Source organism: Podarcis vaucheri, assembly GCF_965113315.1.
Source record: "Podarcis vaucheri genome assembly, chromosome: 1".
Classification (NCBI taxonomy): Eukaryota; Metazoa; Chordata; class Lepidosauria; order Squamata; family Lacertidae; genus Podarcis; species Podarcis vaucheri.
Window position 1 is genome coordinate 75,496,787 of NC_138759.1, and position 17,554 is coordinate 75,514,340.

A 17,554-nucleotide genomic window follows, 5' to 3' on the forward strand; every position below is an offset into this window, starting at 1 on the left:
GCTGGCCCCCGGCCTATAGATGTGAGATGGGCGCACAAACCCCAGAGTCTGTCAAGACTGGCCCGTTCGGACAGGGGTACCTTTACCTTTACCTTTATTTGGACGCTGGCCGTCCAGCAGGGGGTAGCAGGCTCTTTGGCTGCCCAAGTCTGCTCTCCTATTTTCTGCTCTGTTGAAAGCATCTGAAAGAGAAACAGAAAGAGAGCCACAAATTCTGGGGGAGGGGCAATCTCTGGTAGTAGTAGTAGTAATAATAACAACAATAATCATAATCCCAATCCTTCAGTATATGGAGACGTTCTGTGCTACTCCCGGCTAAACGTAGCTTCACTCTGGCACTGTGCTCTCCCCTGTTGCCTCTTGTATTAGCCAGCAAAACCAGGAAGACGTCGAACACGCGCGAGCGCGCGCACACACAAACTACAAACCAAATCCGATCCCGAACTGAATTAATCCTTCCCGGATTTTATACGCCACCCCACCCCTCTTTCTCTCTGTGTCTCTCTCTGTCTCTCTCTCTCTCTCTTCCTGATGTGGTTGGATATAAGTCTTGTGGCATTTCCTGCTGCAGAGACTCGGTGAAACAGCGGTCCTGCTTTGGAGTGGCAAAGCTTTCCTTTCTCCCCCCGCCCTCCCCGGAACTGTTGCTTTGTTGCCTGCCTCTGCCTGCCGCCGCCGGCCCTGGAAACCGGGACCCAGGAGGGACGCTTGCCGAGGCTGCCTGCCTCGCTCCGGGCCCTCGAGGGCTCTTGGCTGCGAGGGCGCCAGAAAGCAGCGGAGCAAGAGAGAGGCGGGCGCGGCGGGTGCGCGCCAGGGGCACCACCTCCTCCCCGGGCAACGCGGCGCATGGCATCGGTTTGGGGAAAGTGACACTTGGCGGCGCGGGAGGAGGAGGAGGAGGAGGAGGCGGCGGCGGCCTCGAGCCCACGGCAGCTTCGGGGACGCGGTCGCGTTGTGGAAGAAGGCGACCATGAGCGGCGCGCCGGGGCGATGCTTCCCGGGGAACTTCTGACTATGGTGAGGACGAGCTGCTTCTGGGCGACGCGGGGCGCGCGCTGCTCTTCGGCTCGCCGGCAGGAATTGGGGCGCGGGGTCTCTCGGGCTGCTGCTGTCTGCGCGCGGAGGAGGAGGTAAGGCAGGACGACGACATGTTTTCGGTTTGCCCAGCAACGTGCGCGCCCGAATGTGTGGATGGGGGGGGGGAGGGAGGGAGGTGGCGCGTCGTCCGCCTCTCCAGGCGGAGGAATCGAGCCCTCTCCAGGCGCACAATGGCTGGGCTGGGTGGTGGGGAGACGGGCGCAACCCGGCGTTTTGCATCGCTCGTGGGACGACAGATGAGGGATGGGTTTATTTTCCTCCTAAAAACAACAACATCGCCCTTAATGGAGCGAAGGTTTCAGCCCGTAATTTAGCGTTACATACGGGGATTCCCCGTTTTAAAGAGGTGAGACCCGAACCCCCCCCTCCTCCGTTATTAGTGCGATTTACTAAAAGGTCCTCTCAAATTAGAAAACGGACACGGATGTTCAGATCATTTTAGGAGATTTGATTAAAAAATAAAGTGGGGGAGACAAAGTGCACCAAAAATGTTTCCGTTCACAAAAATCCCTAAGAGGGCAACGGTGGCCATGTAAGCAAGAACCCGGAGACGCTGTGTAGCAGCCACCATGTGTTCTGTCCTCAGTGAATGGAACAAGAAGAGTCCCATTCTTAAAGTGCAGGGAATCTCATGGTTTTCAGATGCTGCATCCCCGACGCCCATTCCTGCATCAAGTAGCCTTGTCAGTTGCCTATGTAGCTAAAGGTAATGGCAATAACAGGTTTATTTGTTTGTGTTTGAAAGGTTCTTCAGCAGCATGTTTGCAAATCTGTCAGATACTTATTGTATCTGAGGTCTTGCAGAATTACAGTTTGTAAAATGCTGAAGGCAATTCAACTACATAAGGCCTATTAGTTTATTCAGTGGGTTAAAAATAAACTAAATGCTAGCATATTTTTTTAAAAAAAACATAATTACACAGCAACAAGGGATTTAGTTTTAATTTTCTTTGCTATGCTTTGCATCCTTCTTTTGTTTTCTGTGCCGTCACAGCAAATTTGATTTTCTTGAAGTTTTCTTGTCCAGTGGTGGCTTATATTGAGAAAGCAGCCGGAGAGGCCTGTTTGTTGTTCTAATACCTTTGTATTTAAAGTGAATTTGTTACATGTATTGTTAGGCTCTGTCTTTGGAAAGTGGTGACGCTTTTGGTTATTTTTAAAATACAAGTTTCTCCCCCTTCCTCCCCTCCAGTTATTTCATGTCATGGTGCAGTAAAAATAAACCTCCTCAGTGCCTTGAAATACAGAGTGAATATAAATTGGGAGATCTTGGAATGCAACCCGAGGAAAATAATGAAAACATCTTTCAGATCTGAGGCCAAATGTTACTAATGCTTTATACGTGGGCTGTTCAGGGCCAACATAGGCAGAGCACGTTGCTATTTTTAAGCGCATTTTGTTACAGTTTGGGATTTACCGGGGGAGTGATGGAATGTCAGAAGAAGTCAGGTCTTTGCCTAACAACTGAGCAATTAAGATTCATAACCGAGCCAGTGGTAGACTTAGCCAGACCTAATGGTTGTTGGCAGTTGTGCTTTTTTAGGACATGATTTAAGCAGTCTGGCAGGTGAACCAAGTTTCATTGTGGCATTTACCAGGGGGAGGGGATCCAACTGTATGCTTCACAAACTGCTCATCCTTGGTACTTGGATACCTCCCAGTAAAAAGCTTATGAAATTAGAGAGAGAGAAGGGTGGGTCCCTGCCCAGTTTTGCTCTGACTTGGCTTGGCCCCTTGCCAGCATGTGACCACTGACAGATTCCTCAAGGGAATACGATCTGTGATAGAAAAAAGGGTTCTTCGCCTCTCTTGTATAGCAAAGGTGGCAATGCAGTTACACTTTCTCAAATGCTCTTGGCTGATTTTCTCTTAAAGCACCGTGCCAAATTCAGTAATTGCCTATGAAAGAGAGGAGTGCTCAAGGAAGGCCTTCTGCTCTCCATGCTCTGCCATCTTCTGTACAGAAGGGGTTCAGAATTGGGTACCCCAAAAATGAGGAACTGGAAACAACTGCTCTAGCGGCATGTTTGTCAACTATAGCAATGCAGTAGAGGAGCAACGGTGTTCTGAGGGTGGTGCATGGAAAGAAAAGTTTTGGACCAGATCTGTGATGAGAGCCTGACATCCACATGGATGACGGGTGTCTAGGTCAGGGCTCATATATATATTACCAGTGTGCATAAACTTGGGCAAAGATTGTTTGTGGCCCACCATGCATCACTCCCTGAATTCAGCAGAATTCATTTGAAAGGTAAGATGCCTTGTTGAGTCTTTGTCTGGACTGCTGGTTGACAGCAGTAAGTTACAGGGAGCCAGGCAGAGGGCCTTCTTGGTAGTGGCACCCGCCCTGTGGAACGCCCTCCCTCCGGATGTCAAAGAGAACAACAACTACCAGACTTTTAGAAGACATCTGAAGGCAGCCCTGTTTCGGGAAGCTTTTAATGTTTGATGGATTACTGTATTTTAATATTTTGTTGGAAGCTGGGGAAGTCCAGCCAGATGGGTGGGGTATAAATAATACATTATTATTATTATTATTATTATTATTATTATTATTATTATTATTATTAAAACATGACACGCACACACCCTTCTCAGAGAGAACAAGCCACCTCAGACTTGGATTTATTTACAGGATTAAAGTGAGTCAAGGAAAGGCTCCTGGATAGCTGGCCGTTTGTTGTGCTTTCTCTTTCACCTTGGGTATGAACCAGACTGTGATTGGCACCTCAGGAAGATAAGCAGCGTTTGTAATTAACAGTCAGCTTTGCTGTGATCTGAAATTAACCAAGAAAATGAGCAAGCAAAGGGATGACAACCCTACAGGCAGCATATCTAAGGTGTCGTTCTTGGTACATGAACTGCCTCATTACTTGCCGTGTAACAGGCCCTAACAATACAGTTTCAAATACTTTTACCACCTGTGTTTTTTTTTAAGGCTTAGAGATGGAAGAGGAGGGTGATAGATCCACAATACTACAAACACAGAGAAGTTAATTAGGGATAGAAACATTTCTGTCTTGCCTTTTTTGGCTTCTAAAGAGCCTCCATAGCAGTTTGCAACAATATACATGAGGCCTCCAAAAAAATTGCATTTGTTTTAAAGTTAAGAAAGATGGGGAGATAAAGCAAGGGAATCTTTCTCTCTCTCTCTTGCTTGTCCAGTGTATTCAGTTGATGGGAATGCACAACTTCTTGGAAGTTGACCCAATAAAATATAAGTTGCTAACTACACATCTCTGATTTTATTGGAGGGTAACAGCCTCCAAGACTCCTATAATCATGGGACTCAAAATAAGATTGCAGATGTTTGGCAGCACTGAATCCCACATTTTTCCTTTGCAGTGACGCTGCCTGCTTCCTTTCTTCCAGGACCAGGCATACAAAATTGGCACAATAATATTTTCAGTTCCAGAGCATCATTGATGGGGGCAGGAGCAAATAATCTCTCTGAGCCTTTGCCTTAAACCATTTCTGTCTTTCATTGTAGCAGATTAAATTCTTCATGCTCTGTGCATATTTGTAAAAAGCTGACCAACCTGTTTGATATTGCACTGATACTTGACTGTTCAAGTGAAAGGCTGAAATAAGAGGATTTTCCCAACCGTGAATTACTAAGTCACTTATTTAATTAACAGCTTGGAGGAAAGTGAGTGCTGAAACTGCTGGTTGTCAGAAAGAGAGTTTTCCTGTGGAGTACTCTGAGACCTCAGATTACTTGTGTTGCATTAGACTAGCTAGACATGAGCTTGTGTCAACATTTCACACTTCTTTGGTTTGCTCTTGACTGAAAGCAGCTGACCTCTTCAATGGACAAGGTTTTCCTTTCTTATCAGAATTGCTAAAGGAAGTGAAGGGTTCAGTGGGTGGTGCAACATCTTCAAAGTTCTGGGTGTTCAGAGGCACTTTGTCTTATCTAAGATTACTAAATCTCTTACAACAGGGACCTGCATGGAAGCCAAGATCAATAATGTTATCTAGGTGGCTTTTCCTTGCTTATTAACTGCTTTGTGTTCATATAATAAGCCAAGTTCTGACTTGCCTTCACCTGGATGAAGATTCTGCAGGTTTCTTAGGTGTGTATATGACCTGGTGTCATGGCTGCAATATGTGCCCTTGAAAGTGATTATTTTCCATTCATATCCCTGAAGACCACATATTTGCTTTTTAGACTGGTGAGGGGGGATTGCTGGAGTAGACCTACCCAGCTATTTCCTGCAGCTATTTCCTATTACTCTTCTAGCCCGCTTTTGTTGGATACATTCATGCATCCATGTGTCAGACTGCAGTCATTTTTAAAAAGATGACCATGTGTCGAACCATTCAAAGAACCAAGATTAATGTACTTATCCAACATGAACTAACAAAAGGCATGTTGGCACAGGTGAAATATGGGTTTGTTTGTTTTTTGCACTAGGAATCAAATGAGCTGTTTCCTGCCTTGCTGTGAGAGAGGAAACCCAAATTGTCAGCAGGAGAAATTGTTAGGTGGGGCTCTGTGCTTGATCCTCAGCAGTGCTGGGGTGTGATTCCCCACCCCCAAAAAGCCTATTCCTTTAAGAATGGCAAAGCCGCTCTGGTTTTACATGGCTATGCTGCTAGGAAAAAATGATAGCATTAATCTCAATGGGTTTATTATGCCCTTCTGCTTTTATGTTCCCCCATTTGTAATTTATTGCAACATGTGTGTGAATATTTATGTATCATTGACTTATTTGTTTTGTTGGCTTTATTATAGCAGTTAGTGCAGAGGGGTGAAAAAGCTTGGGATGGATTGATAAATCCATTTTCTGTATTTGTATATTAACTCTGAGAGACCATATGAGCAGCAGGCATCTTAATCTCAACACTGTTTGGCTCTCACTCCTTGTGGACAGATGACAAGGCTGGTCCAAGGTATTTTGCTACCTGAGGCAAAGGACCAGGTGTCACCCTCCCCTCTTCCACAAACAGAAGCCAACTAGACTGAGAGTTTAATTTGCTTCAACACTGGTGATGGCATACCGTCCTCCATCCAACTTGAGGGGAGCAGACTAGCTTATGACAGGAGAGGGGAACCTTTGTTCCCACCCCCACCCCGTTGTTGAACTACAATGCCCATCATGCCTCTACAATGCCCCTGCAAGCATGGATAGTGGCCAGGGATGATGGGACTTGTTGTTTGGCAACATCTGGAGGGCCAAAGTTTCCCCACACACGTGACTTAAGTAATGTATGGCAGACCACATATCTCACCCAGCTCTGTTCTCCAATACCTCACTGCCATGGTCTGTTCCCCACCCACCCACGAAGCATCTGTCTTATCGCCTCACTCTGCCTCCTGATAGATGGCCTCGGTGGTGCATGAAAGTTGCCATTTGCTTATCTGCCCTCAGCACCGATGCCATCCCAATGCTGATAACAAATGCCTATCTTCATATCGTATTCATTTACGCCAGGGCTCCTTTCTCTCTCGTTGCTTTGAGGTCACGAGGAAAGGGGTGGTTGATTCATGGATTTAATATCATGTCAGTGCAGTTCATTTGCCGTTATCTCTGAATATGATGCTGCAGACTCCTGGACTCTGCAGAGGTGTGGTAAACAGTTGCACATTTCCTTCACTAGAGATTAGAAGCCTCATGGAGCTGGAGGCTATTCATCACCCCGGACAACGTGGCAGGAGAAAACCAGCCCTTTCTCTGCGTCTTGAAAACTGCCCGCTCAGCTACCCCTGAGCTCCATATCCTGTCTGGTTACTTTGTGGTGTTGTTGTTGATTTAATCACAAGGGAGGAAGTGTGATGTGACCCTTATCAGATGTATGACTCACTGAGGGTGCTGGGTGATGTCGCACCACTTCCCTGGAAGTGCCATTGGAACAGGCTGCTGGAATTAATAGTGGGCCAGCAGGTTGATTTTGATAAGCGGCTGGCACAGCTGTGCAGAGAATAGATTTTCCTTTCATGAGAGGAATGTCCGTGCTCTTTGCTAAGCTGCTCTTAAAGGGAATCCACACGGTGTGAGTCCTGCTCCACATTTACACTGTGACACAAAATGATGGCTAACTTCATGGGAGCTGTCAGATAGTGTTATTTTTAATTTTTGGAGGTAGGTGTTAATCTTCCAAGGAAGAGAATATGGAACAATGACGCTTGGGGGAGACTAGGTGTTGCCATTGCATCTTTTCAGGCGTTTCATCTTTTGTGCATTGCTTTTTGCAGCTTTTCAGCCTTTGAGGCTCCCAATGAAGAAAAGGAAAAGAAACCTCCACCAGCCACCTCCATGCTTGCTGAGAGAGAGAAACTCTTTGCACCTCTCTTGGGTTCAGAACGGAAGGGTGGAAGGGTATTTAGTTCTGGCCTTCAGTGACATGTGGGAATTGTTTGGAAGGGGGTATTCATTGCAGGCGAGGTTAAGCCAATTCAAACAGGTACTGAGCTGGAAGACCAAGCAGTCTCTGAGGCACTGTGGAGTTTTGATCGGATATTTCTTGAGACCTTTCACAGGCACCATAGGAGGTGCTGGTGGGCACCATGTTGGTGACCTCTGATTTACTGCCTCCATGCATAAGTATTTCCATGTGTCACACAACTCTTACTTATGTAAAAACACTGAAATGTTGGCAGACAGTAGAATCTAAATCCAAAACATAAATCAGTGTTTTCCTTGGTAGGTCACAAAAGCTTTAGTGATGCAGACATTATTATCATTATCATTATTATCATTAATTTGTCATTGGAGATCATACAGTGCTACAGTTACATCTCCAGCAGTATTGACCCAGCTACAAGTTGTCAGAAATGGAAGTTGCTGAGCCATTTCTGTCTGGGAGTCAGGAAAGGACATTTGACTGAGCAAACAGCTCCCAGGCTCTCGTGATAAGAGTATGAATGAGCAGCGTCGCATTGTGTCAGCTGAAAAGTACCAAATTCATGGCTTGAACACTCCTTGTACAATAGGTTTGTCAACCAAGGATTGGGAAATCCTCCCCCTCCCTTCAAAATCCCATCATTTGATTCCATGTTAATAGGGATTTATATGCCTATTTGCACCAACACCAGCCCTGGGCCATTTCTTAAAATGTTCATCTGGGTTAAAGTGTTTGGTGGGGGAATGCATTTTTAAGAGTATTCTTGTGCAGACCTGTGGAACTCTTGTCTTTTGTTAATAGAGTCTGCAGCTTCTTAGAATTGGCAGCTTCTCTGGCCAAATATGAGAGGAAGCTGAGGCAGCTCAAGGGTCAAGACACTGAGTTGCCTGATTCTAACCCTTTCTTCCTTTGCTTCTGATCTTCCATCTTAGAATGGCTAGTAGACCGCAAAGCAGAGCATATGCAAATAGAATAATTACAAGCATATACTTAAGAGAGACCTGCTCTGATTTCTCCTTCAACTCAGATGCCTAACCAAATAATAAAAATAAATTGCAGTATTCGTTGTTTTTCAAAACTTACACTGTGGAGGATCTTCACTGAAGAGCCCAGCATCCTGTTCTCACAGGGGACAGCTGGATACCCATGAAAAACTCATAAATAGGACCTGGATATAAAAGCACTGCCACCACTGAAAGGGTAATGGTGGTTACCAGGGTGAATTTCTGTTTTTAGGGCTCTGTACACAACCCTTAGAAGGCTGATCGCCAAAGAATTGATGCTTTTGAATTATGGTGCTGGAGGAGACTCTTGAGAGTCCCATGGACTGCAAGAAGATCAAACCTCTCCATTCTGAAGGAAATCAGCCCTGAGTGCTCACTGGAAGGACAGATTGTGAAGCTGAGGCTCCAATACTTTGGCCACCTCATGAGAAGAGAAGACTCCCTGGAAAAGACCCTGATGTTGGGAAAGATGGAGGGCACAAGGAGAAGGGGACGACAGAGAATGAGATGGTTGGATGGTGTTCTTGAAGCTACTAGCATGAGTTTGATCAAACTGCGGGAGGCAGTGGAGGACAGAAGTGCCTGGCGTGCTCTGGTCCATGGGGTCACGAAGAGTCGGACACGACTAAACGACTAAACAACAACAACAACAACACAACCCTTTGCGGGGACCCTGTTCATTTACCTAAATAAATCAACAAACATGACTATGCCCAAAATTATGGCAGAGCTAACTACTTAAGAAAGAGTTTGTTGATAACAAGGGATATCTTTCCTTACTATTAAACAGTACTACTTTTTCCAGTTAATGATATTCTTATATAGAGAGTTAAAAAGAAAGCACTTCGCGTCATCCGAAATATGACCTTTATTTAAAGGAACAAAATGAATAAACATTCAAAGATTATTATTTTTAAAAATCAACATTTCTTTCCTACAAAGACATCAATAGTTTACATCTCGCAGTGCGGAACTTCTGATTGTTAAAGTTGCTGAACTTGTTAAATATGCTTGATATCTAGTAGAACACATGTCATTTTTTACTCTTTTAATGATTTTTCACCAGCTGCGTTTGATGTGAGTAATACTAACAACATTTTAAGAATTGCTTCTACATTTGGAGACATGGTACCTGACAAAATACAGGAAGTGTTGCAGTTCACCTTCAAAGGCAATAGAAGCAGTCTTCTGAGTGCATATCCAGTGATTTTTGGATACTGTTGTCTTTCTCCACCTCATCAGTATCCTTCTAAGAATGCAGTTTCGTTGTCTTCAGCTTCATCATAAAACATTTTCCTTAAACTTTTCTCATTTGAGTTTTCAGTAGGATTGGCAATATGAATGAAAATGTCTCCCATTTCACTGTGAACCTTTCAAAGCCACAATGGCATCACCTCTTGTAGAGCTCTTTGTATCCACTGCTAGTCTTGCTTAGAGTAGAATCACTGAAATTAATGAACATGAGTAACTAAGGTCCATTAATTTCAGTGGGCCTACTCTGAGAAGAACTGACATTGGCTACAACCCTTCATTGCCATTTGGCTACTTGATGCATTCAAGGCAAGCAGGAACAGCCCGTTGGTCCAGTGTGTGATTGAAGGGCCAGTGGAATGTCTTCTGTTCTGGATACTCTTTGGGGGTAATTGAATTTCCACCAAGATTGATATTGCGTATAATATTGGAATGGGGGGGGAATATCCCACAAGACGCTGTTGTGTAGATGTGTAACTCCACAGGGGAATGAAACATTCCCCACAACACTTTAGAGATTGCTGTTAAGGCGCCTTTAAGGGGGAAATGCAACAAGGAGAAGCTCTGTGTTAGCCAGCTGAGGATTCCATATTGGTGTTAATTGGTTCTGAAATCTAGCCAAATATACTGAAAGCAGATTGCTTGATGAAATGTATCAGTATGTTGTTCCACTTATGCTTTCTTTTGTTTCTTAAATCATTCCTTGACAGTTCTGTGTAGTTTTTCCATACTGTTTTATTTTAAATTACCCCATTCCCCGTTCCCCCCTTTTTGCATCTGGAGGGTTGGGATTCTGCACCTGCCACTTCTGGCATTCATTTATGAGTTACCAGTACTAAATTCTGAAATATACTGTTGCCAAGGCAGTTTGCCAACCGCAGCAGGTTTGCAAAAAGCAACCCCAAACCTCTCGCCACCCCAAGGGGATTGGAAGTCAAATTCTCGGCTGCTTTTCCCAGCCTCTCCTGGTGACATAAATAAAAAGCTTTCAAATCCGTCTTGTCCCTGCTGCATTATGATCTGTGTATATCTGGAACTCATCATTCCTAAACAGAAGAGTTGAAAGCTATTAGACTCTTAGATATGTGGGAAATGTGCATGCATTTACAAGCACTATGCTAAAAGTGTTTGTTTTTAGAATATAGGGCACTTCTGCTGATTCGGAAGTTGATATAAATGTTTTGCTTTTGGAGAGCATATCTGAGCTCTTTTGATTTATCTTGAGATTCATTCCCTTTCCTGTCCTGGTGGCCTGGGGAGGATAAAAACTAATAAAACTGAAGATCTGAATTTAATGACTGTTCTTGTAACCTCTGTGATCTCCAGGTATAAGATAACAGTGCTAGCTAGGCAGTTTCAGTTCTAATTGTGAAGTAGATAAATCAAAGTTGAAATATAAAGGGATGGAGGGATGTGACAGTGGCACAGACAAATCATTTCCCCTATTTCCAGTGTTCAGAGGTGAGTGTCATTGCTTACACAGCCACAGTGGCTCCATCCATCCAAAGGAGGGAAGCATCAGCAGGCTCAGAGGAACTCCCAGGTTTATGAAGCTTGTATAAAGAGAGAGAGAACAGGAGTCCACACTTTTTGTTGCAGGTCCCATTTGCACCACTGGAACAACAGTGGGAGACAGCTACTGCCCTCATGCCCCACTTGTTGACTTTCCAAAGGCATTTGATTCGATACTGTTGTAACAGCATGTTGGATGGATGTTCAGTCCGATGCAAGGCTTCCCACTTTAATTTCTCAAGCAGTATTCGAAAAACAACATTCCTTGTTAATACCATGCAAGATTGTATTACACACTGATTAAAATTTCAGGGCTACTTGGGTGGCCGTTTCCAGAAGGTGGTTCTGGGAGAAAACTGTTTGGCTCCAAGGCAGTTATGGTTTGGGGTCACATGGGTAGGATCATCTTAAGATGCCTTGCTTCATATACTACCACCAAGTGGTGGGAGGCAGTTGGCTACAAAGGACAGGGCCTTTTCAGTGGTAGTACCCCAATTATGGAACCGCCTCCCAAAAAGAGACTTGACTGGTGCCTTCTTTATGCCCTTTTCAGCACCAGGTGAAGATCTTTTTACCCACCTAAGCCTTTTAACTTCTGCTTTAAAAGAAACCCTAGGTACACCTTCATTGTTTTAATCATCAAGCCACTAATTTACAGGGAAGAAAATTGAAGTCCAGCGTAATTTCAGCCTCATTTGAACTGCTGTCTAGTTTTCATTGCCCTTACTGGAAATCTTCCCGATGACTTAAGTTGTGGTTAAAATGTTCTCTGGAATGGGATGCTACTAATTCATTTTAACTGTCTAGCAAACTATGGACTTCAGTGAAATAACACAGCTGTTAGCTAATTATACATACATTTTCAAAGCACTGTACAGACTACTTATTGAAACAATTAGTCTTTAAAATGGCCAAATGAGGCGTAAGGACCAGTATTATTATCTCCAGTTCCAGGCTGTTCATCTTTTTGAGTGCAGCCTGGAACTCGCTCAGCTGGTAAAACTTGTCTTCTATACTTCCTTGGTGGGAAAAGTCTTGAAAGTCTAACGAATGCATCTGTATTCTACAGCATGCAGCAGGTCTGCCTGAAGCTAACAGCAGCAGAAGTGATAGTTTGAGACCAGGCTCTTTTGCCAAAGATGCTGGGTACAGTTGAGTATTCCCACGAAACAAGCTTAAAGCCTGTTAAAATAAGTGGAATACTATACATATGTTGAGTTTCTGTTGTGGCTTGAATGGGAGAATAATTCACATGGTTGCTACCTGGCTGGTTCTAAAATTAGCCTTGTGTGCTAAAATTAGTCTTGTTTGGCTTGGCCCTGGTGCTATTTTTAAATCGGGGTAAAAATAATAAATCAACCTGGAGTTGCTCAGCCCAGACCTCATTGTTTCACACGCATTGCCGAAGAATAACTATCCCAAAGGGTAGAGGAACCTAAGCCTAAGCTGCTTGTTATCTGCCATTTGCAACCATGGCTCTTCTACAGTACTTTGATTTCCAGAGGCGGACAAAAGTTTTACCAGAATCTTCTGTATTGTGCAATTCATTTGTGCTTGAAATTGTGGAGCTTGATTACCGTATTTTTCACCCTATAAGACGCACTTTTCCCCCTCCAAAAATGAAGGGGAAATCTGGGTGTGTCCTATGGGGCGAATGCAGGCTTTTGCTGAAGCTTGGAGAGCGAGAGGGGTCGGTGTGCACCGACCCCTCTCGCTCTACAGGCTTCAGGAACACATCCGCAGCCTAGGCAGCCCTACGGGAGGTCCGGCAGGGATGTCTACGCTGTGGATAGCAGCCTGCCGCTCGGCGGGCGGGGCGCCCTGAAGCAAAGCGCCCCCCTCGCCAGGCAGACATCCGCAGCGTGGGGAGCCTTGCAGGAGTTCCCCGCAGGGCTCCCCACGCTGCGGATAGCAGCCTGCCGCCCCGCAGGGGGGGCGCCCTGATGCAGAGCGCCCCTCACGCGGGGCAGACATCAGCCAGCCCCACAAGCTCGGGGGACAGCAGGGAGATGCAGCGCCGCCATCCCGCTGTTCCTCGACCTGGTTCTGTTTCCCCGACGTGCTTTTTTTGGGGGGGGAATAAAGGGAATTTCCCCCCCCTTTATTTCCCCCCCAAAAAAACTAGGTGCGTCCTATGGGACGGAGCGTCCTATGGGACGAAAAATACGGTAATTATTCCAGTCCTAAACACACTTACTGGGGAGCTTATACAAGTTGTTCCGGTTTGTCTTGGTGTTTTGGGATGGGGGAATCTGATGCAGATGTAGAGTTAAAATTAACATGGCATCGTAAATGTACTAAGAGCAACCTTAAAGGTTTGTTCAAAGAGCATAAAACCTACCAACAGAGTACAGGTGAAGCAGCTTCATTAAAATGCTAATTGTGTACAGGAGCTGTTGGCTTACAATGGGGCTTTTGAATAACTCTCTAATACATACTTAGCTAATTTACAAACAAAAAGCACTTCTTCAAGGCCTCAGCCAAGTTTTAATAACAGGGGACACTGATCATCTGGTGCATAATATAACACGAAGGCTTCAGTGGTATGCTGCTACCAATAATTATAACTACACTTTACCAGTAACTGTCACAGCTACATTTTAAGAGACTTTATTCCTTGTTTGTCCCAACTCTGTTCTGCACTCTTTATCCAATGTTTTGTACATAACGACTATCATAACATATGCAACCGCCACCCATTTCATGTGCCTAAAGACTGGACAAATGGAAGTTAATGAATTCTCTTTGGACCACCAAATAAGAACAATAACAGTTGTCTTGCCTTGATCCAGGATTTAGCTCCAGAACCAGTTTTGGGTTACACAAATAAGAGTTTGCCTCTATTCACGTGAAGAGAGTTTCCGCCTTATTACTGTGCAACCACAGCACACACCACCGCACACATCTGGCATTCAGAGGGGAGGGATTTGGGGTCAGAAATTGCATGTGGATTTCACCTCTGGTGCTTTTGTGTTTTAGTTCACACAATTATTACAATACCAGCATTTCCCATATGCCTTGTGTGGATGACTCCAGGCATTTCCAGCTTTCAAGAGACTGAGATCTACTCCCACTATAAACAAACTAGCAGTGATCTACCAAAGTTGTTGAACTTTTTTTTAGGTTGGGGGGCCCCACGATCTACCATAGACACCCCACAATCTACCAGTAGATCACAATCTACCTGTTGGACATCCTTGCCGTAGGCCATTATTCATGATTCAGAGCTCTCTCTTTTGGCTCTGGAAAGTTAACAGGAAGCCTTGTGACACTAAATATTCCTGAGTGGGTCAAATAATACACTCCGGCCACCTGCAAATGCTTCTGGGTTGGACTGGCACACACCTTTAGTCTGAAAAAAATGGAGAGTCTTGTTGCTTAGAGACCATTTAAACCACATTCCCCTCCCAACCAAAAAATCCTGGGAACTTTAGTTTGCCCTGATGGAGCTACATTTCCCAGCACCCTTAACAAACCACAGTTCCCCATGAGTCTTTGGTGTGGGGAGGGAGTGGAGAATTGTACTTTAAATGTATGGAGCCTCTTCTGGCCTCTACCCCTGCTCTGTTTGCTTTGCCTTGCCCTGCTGTTAAGACAAGCCAGGTGTTCTAAGGTCTTGCTATTTTCCACTACAAAGTAAGTCTTGGAAGACGGTTGGTAATTGATCTTGTATCTCAGCATGGTCTTAAAAGGCTCTTATGAGTTAGAGTTGTTAGTTTTGGCACAATAAGCTTCTGAGGAGGAAGAAATGGTTTCATGCCATCACTGTTGATGACGTCCGTGTTAGAGAATAGTGTGCAGCAAACGGATGCCATAAGACAGTGGTGCAGTGTGCCACTGATAAAAAGGTGAACTGTATCGGAACATCTTGCAGCTTGCTTACTTGAAAGTAAGTCCCACTGAATTAAATGAGACTAACTGCCTAGTAGATGTATGCCTTGTTAGAGCACTTGGGCTAAATGAGTATTCATAATCTCAGCCGGGAAAGGCGATTGCCAAATTCTGGATTTCTATGCACGAGGAAGAATCCTAGATCAGGATGGAATAAGTAACTCTGAAAGGAGCTATAGCTTCACGTGCCTGGTTTTTGTGGCATGAGTTTACTGTGGTGCTGAAAGGCAGCTACAGTTGAAGCCCCTTTCTCCTATGCTAGACTGCAACTGTTTTTCCTTGAGAGGGAAGGAAACATTACTAGCAGTTTTCTACAGTAGAGGAATACCACCTGCAACTACATACTAATAACACCAAATGGGTTCATTTCGTAGAATGAAAAAAACTAGCAAGGGGAAGAGGAAAGCCGAAGCTTACGAAAGCTACTATGAAATGTTCTTTGTGTCAAATCAATTAAATTAGGATTCACTTGAAGTACTTGCTGTTGGAATTATTTTCTGCACGGGGGAAATCGGTTTTAAAAGGCGGCTCATATGGTTCATTCCTGCCCTTATTACAGATAGCATTGACTCAGCACCTGTGATAGCGGAAAGTGCAGCTGCCTCCCCAATAATTCTTTTTTCCAGCTAGACAGTAATTTGGGAGAATCTGATTTATCCATGCGAATTACTCTGTTGTGCGTAGAACAAGGTCGCCTTGCTTTGTGTCCCCGGCCTTCTCTATATCTACCCAGACATCATTCCCCCCCTGGCATTTCATTCAATTCCTGAAATCATTCTCAGTTCACTTCATATTTAGGTTATTCATTTCTGGAGTTGTTGGGCTGTTGGGCATATTGAAAATCAATTTCCTGGTTTTATACTCCTAAAATTGTCAGGGTTGGGTTGTGGCCGGTTGAGGCATCGTTATTGATTTCAGATTCTGCAGGGGGAAATGCTTTTTGCACATGCATGATCATTCCTCTAAATATCATTGACCATGCAAGGGTGACCATTTTGCCCCCTTATGAATTAAACCCTTCAAAAAATAAAACAAAACTGGTTATTTTTTTCTGTTGGTTAGCCTTCCTTCTTGGAAACATTCTTGTTTGCTTTAAAAGACTTTATACTGCTTTTTAGGACAGTCACAAATCAGGGAACAATCAATAAAACACGTCAGAACAGTTAAGACAGTGATAAAATCTCATTACATTTAAACAGTAAAGGAAAAAAGGAGACTAAAATCAGTCCTGGAGAAATGGCCTCTGTTATCCAGCATCACAGCTGTATTTTAGCCACTTAAATCCCATTGAATTCAATGCTGATTGTAGGAGATGGTGCTGGAACACTTCCATATTGTTAAGTATGCTGATGTTTTGGAGGGTCTCTCTCTTTTTTTGGGGGGGGGATATCTTTCAATAATTAGAGCTATACATAGAGCCATACATAATTAGAGCCTCATCTTAAGGAGGACAGTAGCTCATGTGAATCATCCGTCTTTAGCAGTCTTAACCTAACCGCAGAAGTTTATGTACAGTTTTGGGTGTGTCACTTAATATGCAGTTTCTTCTTCTGTAAATTAGAGACAGCACCATGCTCCATCTATTGGGTTTGATTCCTTAAAACCCGCATATACTTTCCTTTGTCACTGTAAAGCTAAGAATTATTTCTAGGCACAGGGTTTCTTTCTTTCTTTCTTTTTTTTAAAAAAAATATTCTTTTGGCTCCATTTAATTAAAAGCAGACGTTTTGCGACGGGGTGGGATGGGATATCCAAATGCCTTTTTGTCTGTGGGGCCTGTACTGTGAATAACAGATTGCATCTTCTGGACAGATATTAATAGTCACACTAATCTTTGATCTTCTTCTTTTTTTAAAAAAAGGTTTTGCCAAAGGAAACTTTAAAATTTTATTTTAAGAATAATGGTTATTTTCACCCTTCAATTTGGGATACTTTTGGCAACTGTGTGTGAACCAGGGAAGGAAGGACCCTCTCTGTGGCACATGGTTTTTGTCCCAAATATCTGCTTCTTTCAACAAAAGACCCTCTCTCAAAGCCAAGGCTTTTTTTTCCCGGTGGGAACTCAGTTCCGGCACCTCTCAGGTGGCGCCATTGCGATTCTAAGAGAATGAGGGACGTGTTCATGGTGAGTTTGGCCCCTCTTTTTCTAGCAAAACAGCACTGCTCAAAGCCATATTAAAAACTGCTTTTGAAAGTTACATCTTCTTCTTTTTTTAAAAAAAGCCTTCTTTGTCGTGGCCCCTTCCTTTGCAGAAATGTCTCCCATTACAGGTATGTCATGCGCTGCCATTGTTGCTATTTCAGTGAACATGTATCTGTTTACTCAGGCTTTTAACGTTTTTAATGAATGACCGTTTTAGTCTTCTCTATTTAGTTGCTTTTAGTTGTCTTTTTTAGCTGGTTTATGGTTTTTTAAATGATAGTTAAAATGATAGTAATGATCCATTTTA

The 17,554-nt window shown here is 44.0% G+C and overlaps 1 protein-coding gene across 2 annotated transcripts in view; it reads left to right on the forward strand.

Annotated features, from left to right (window-relative positions):
* The first annotated feature begins 481 nt into the window (after positions 1-481).
* The window catches only part of OSBPL5 (oxysterol binding protein like 5), a 147,967-nt gene continuing 130,894 nt past the window's right edge, over positions 482-17,554 (forward strand). The window contains exon 1 of one of the 2 annotated variants that reach the window (XM_082193151.1): positions 482-1,017. In XM_082193151.1, coding sequence (XP_082049277.1) covers positions 991-1,017 — 27 coding nt within the window. In that variant the 5' untranslated portion in view covers positions 482-990. Of the gene's footprint in view, positions 1,131-17,554 lie in introns of both variants that reach the window. The other variant, XM_082193152.1, reaches the window with a different exon arrangement.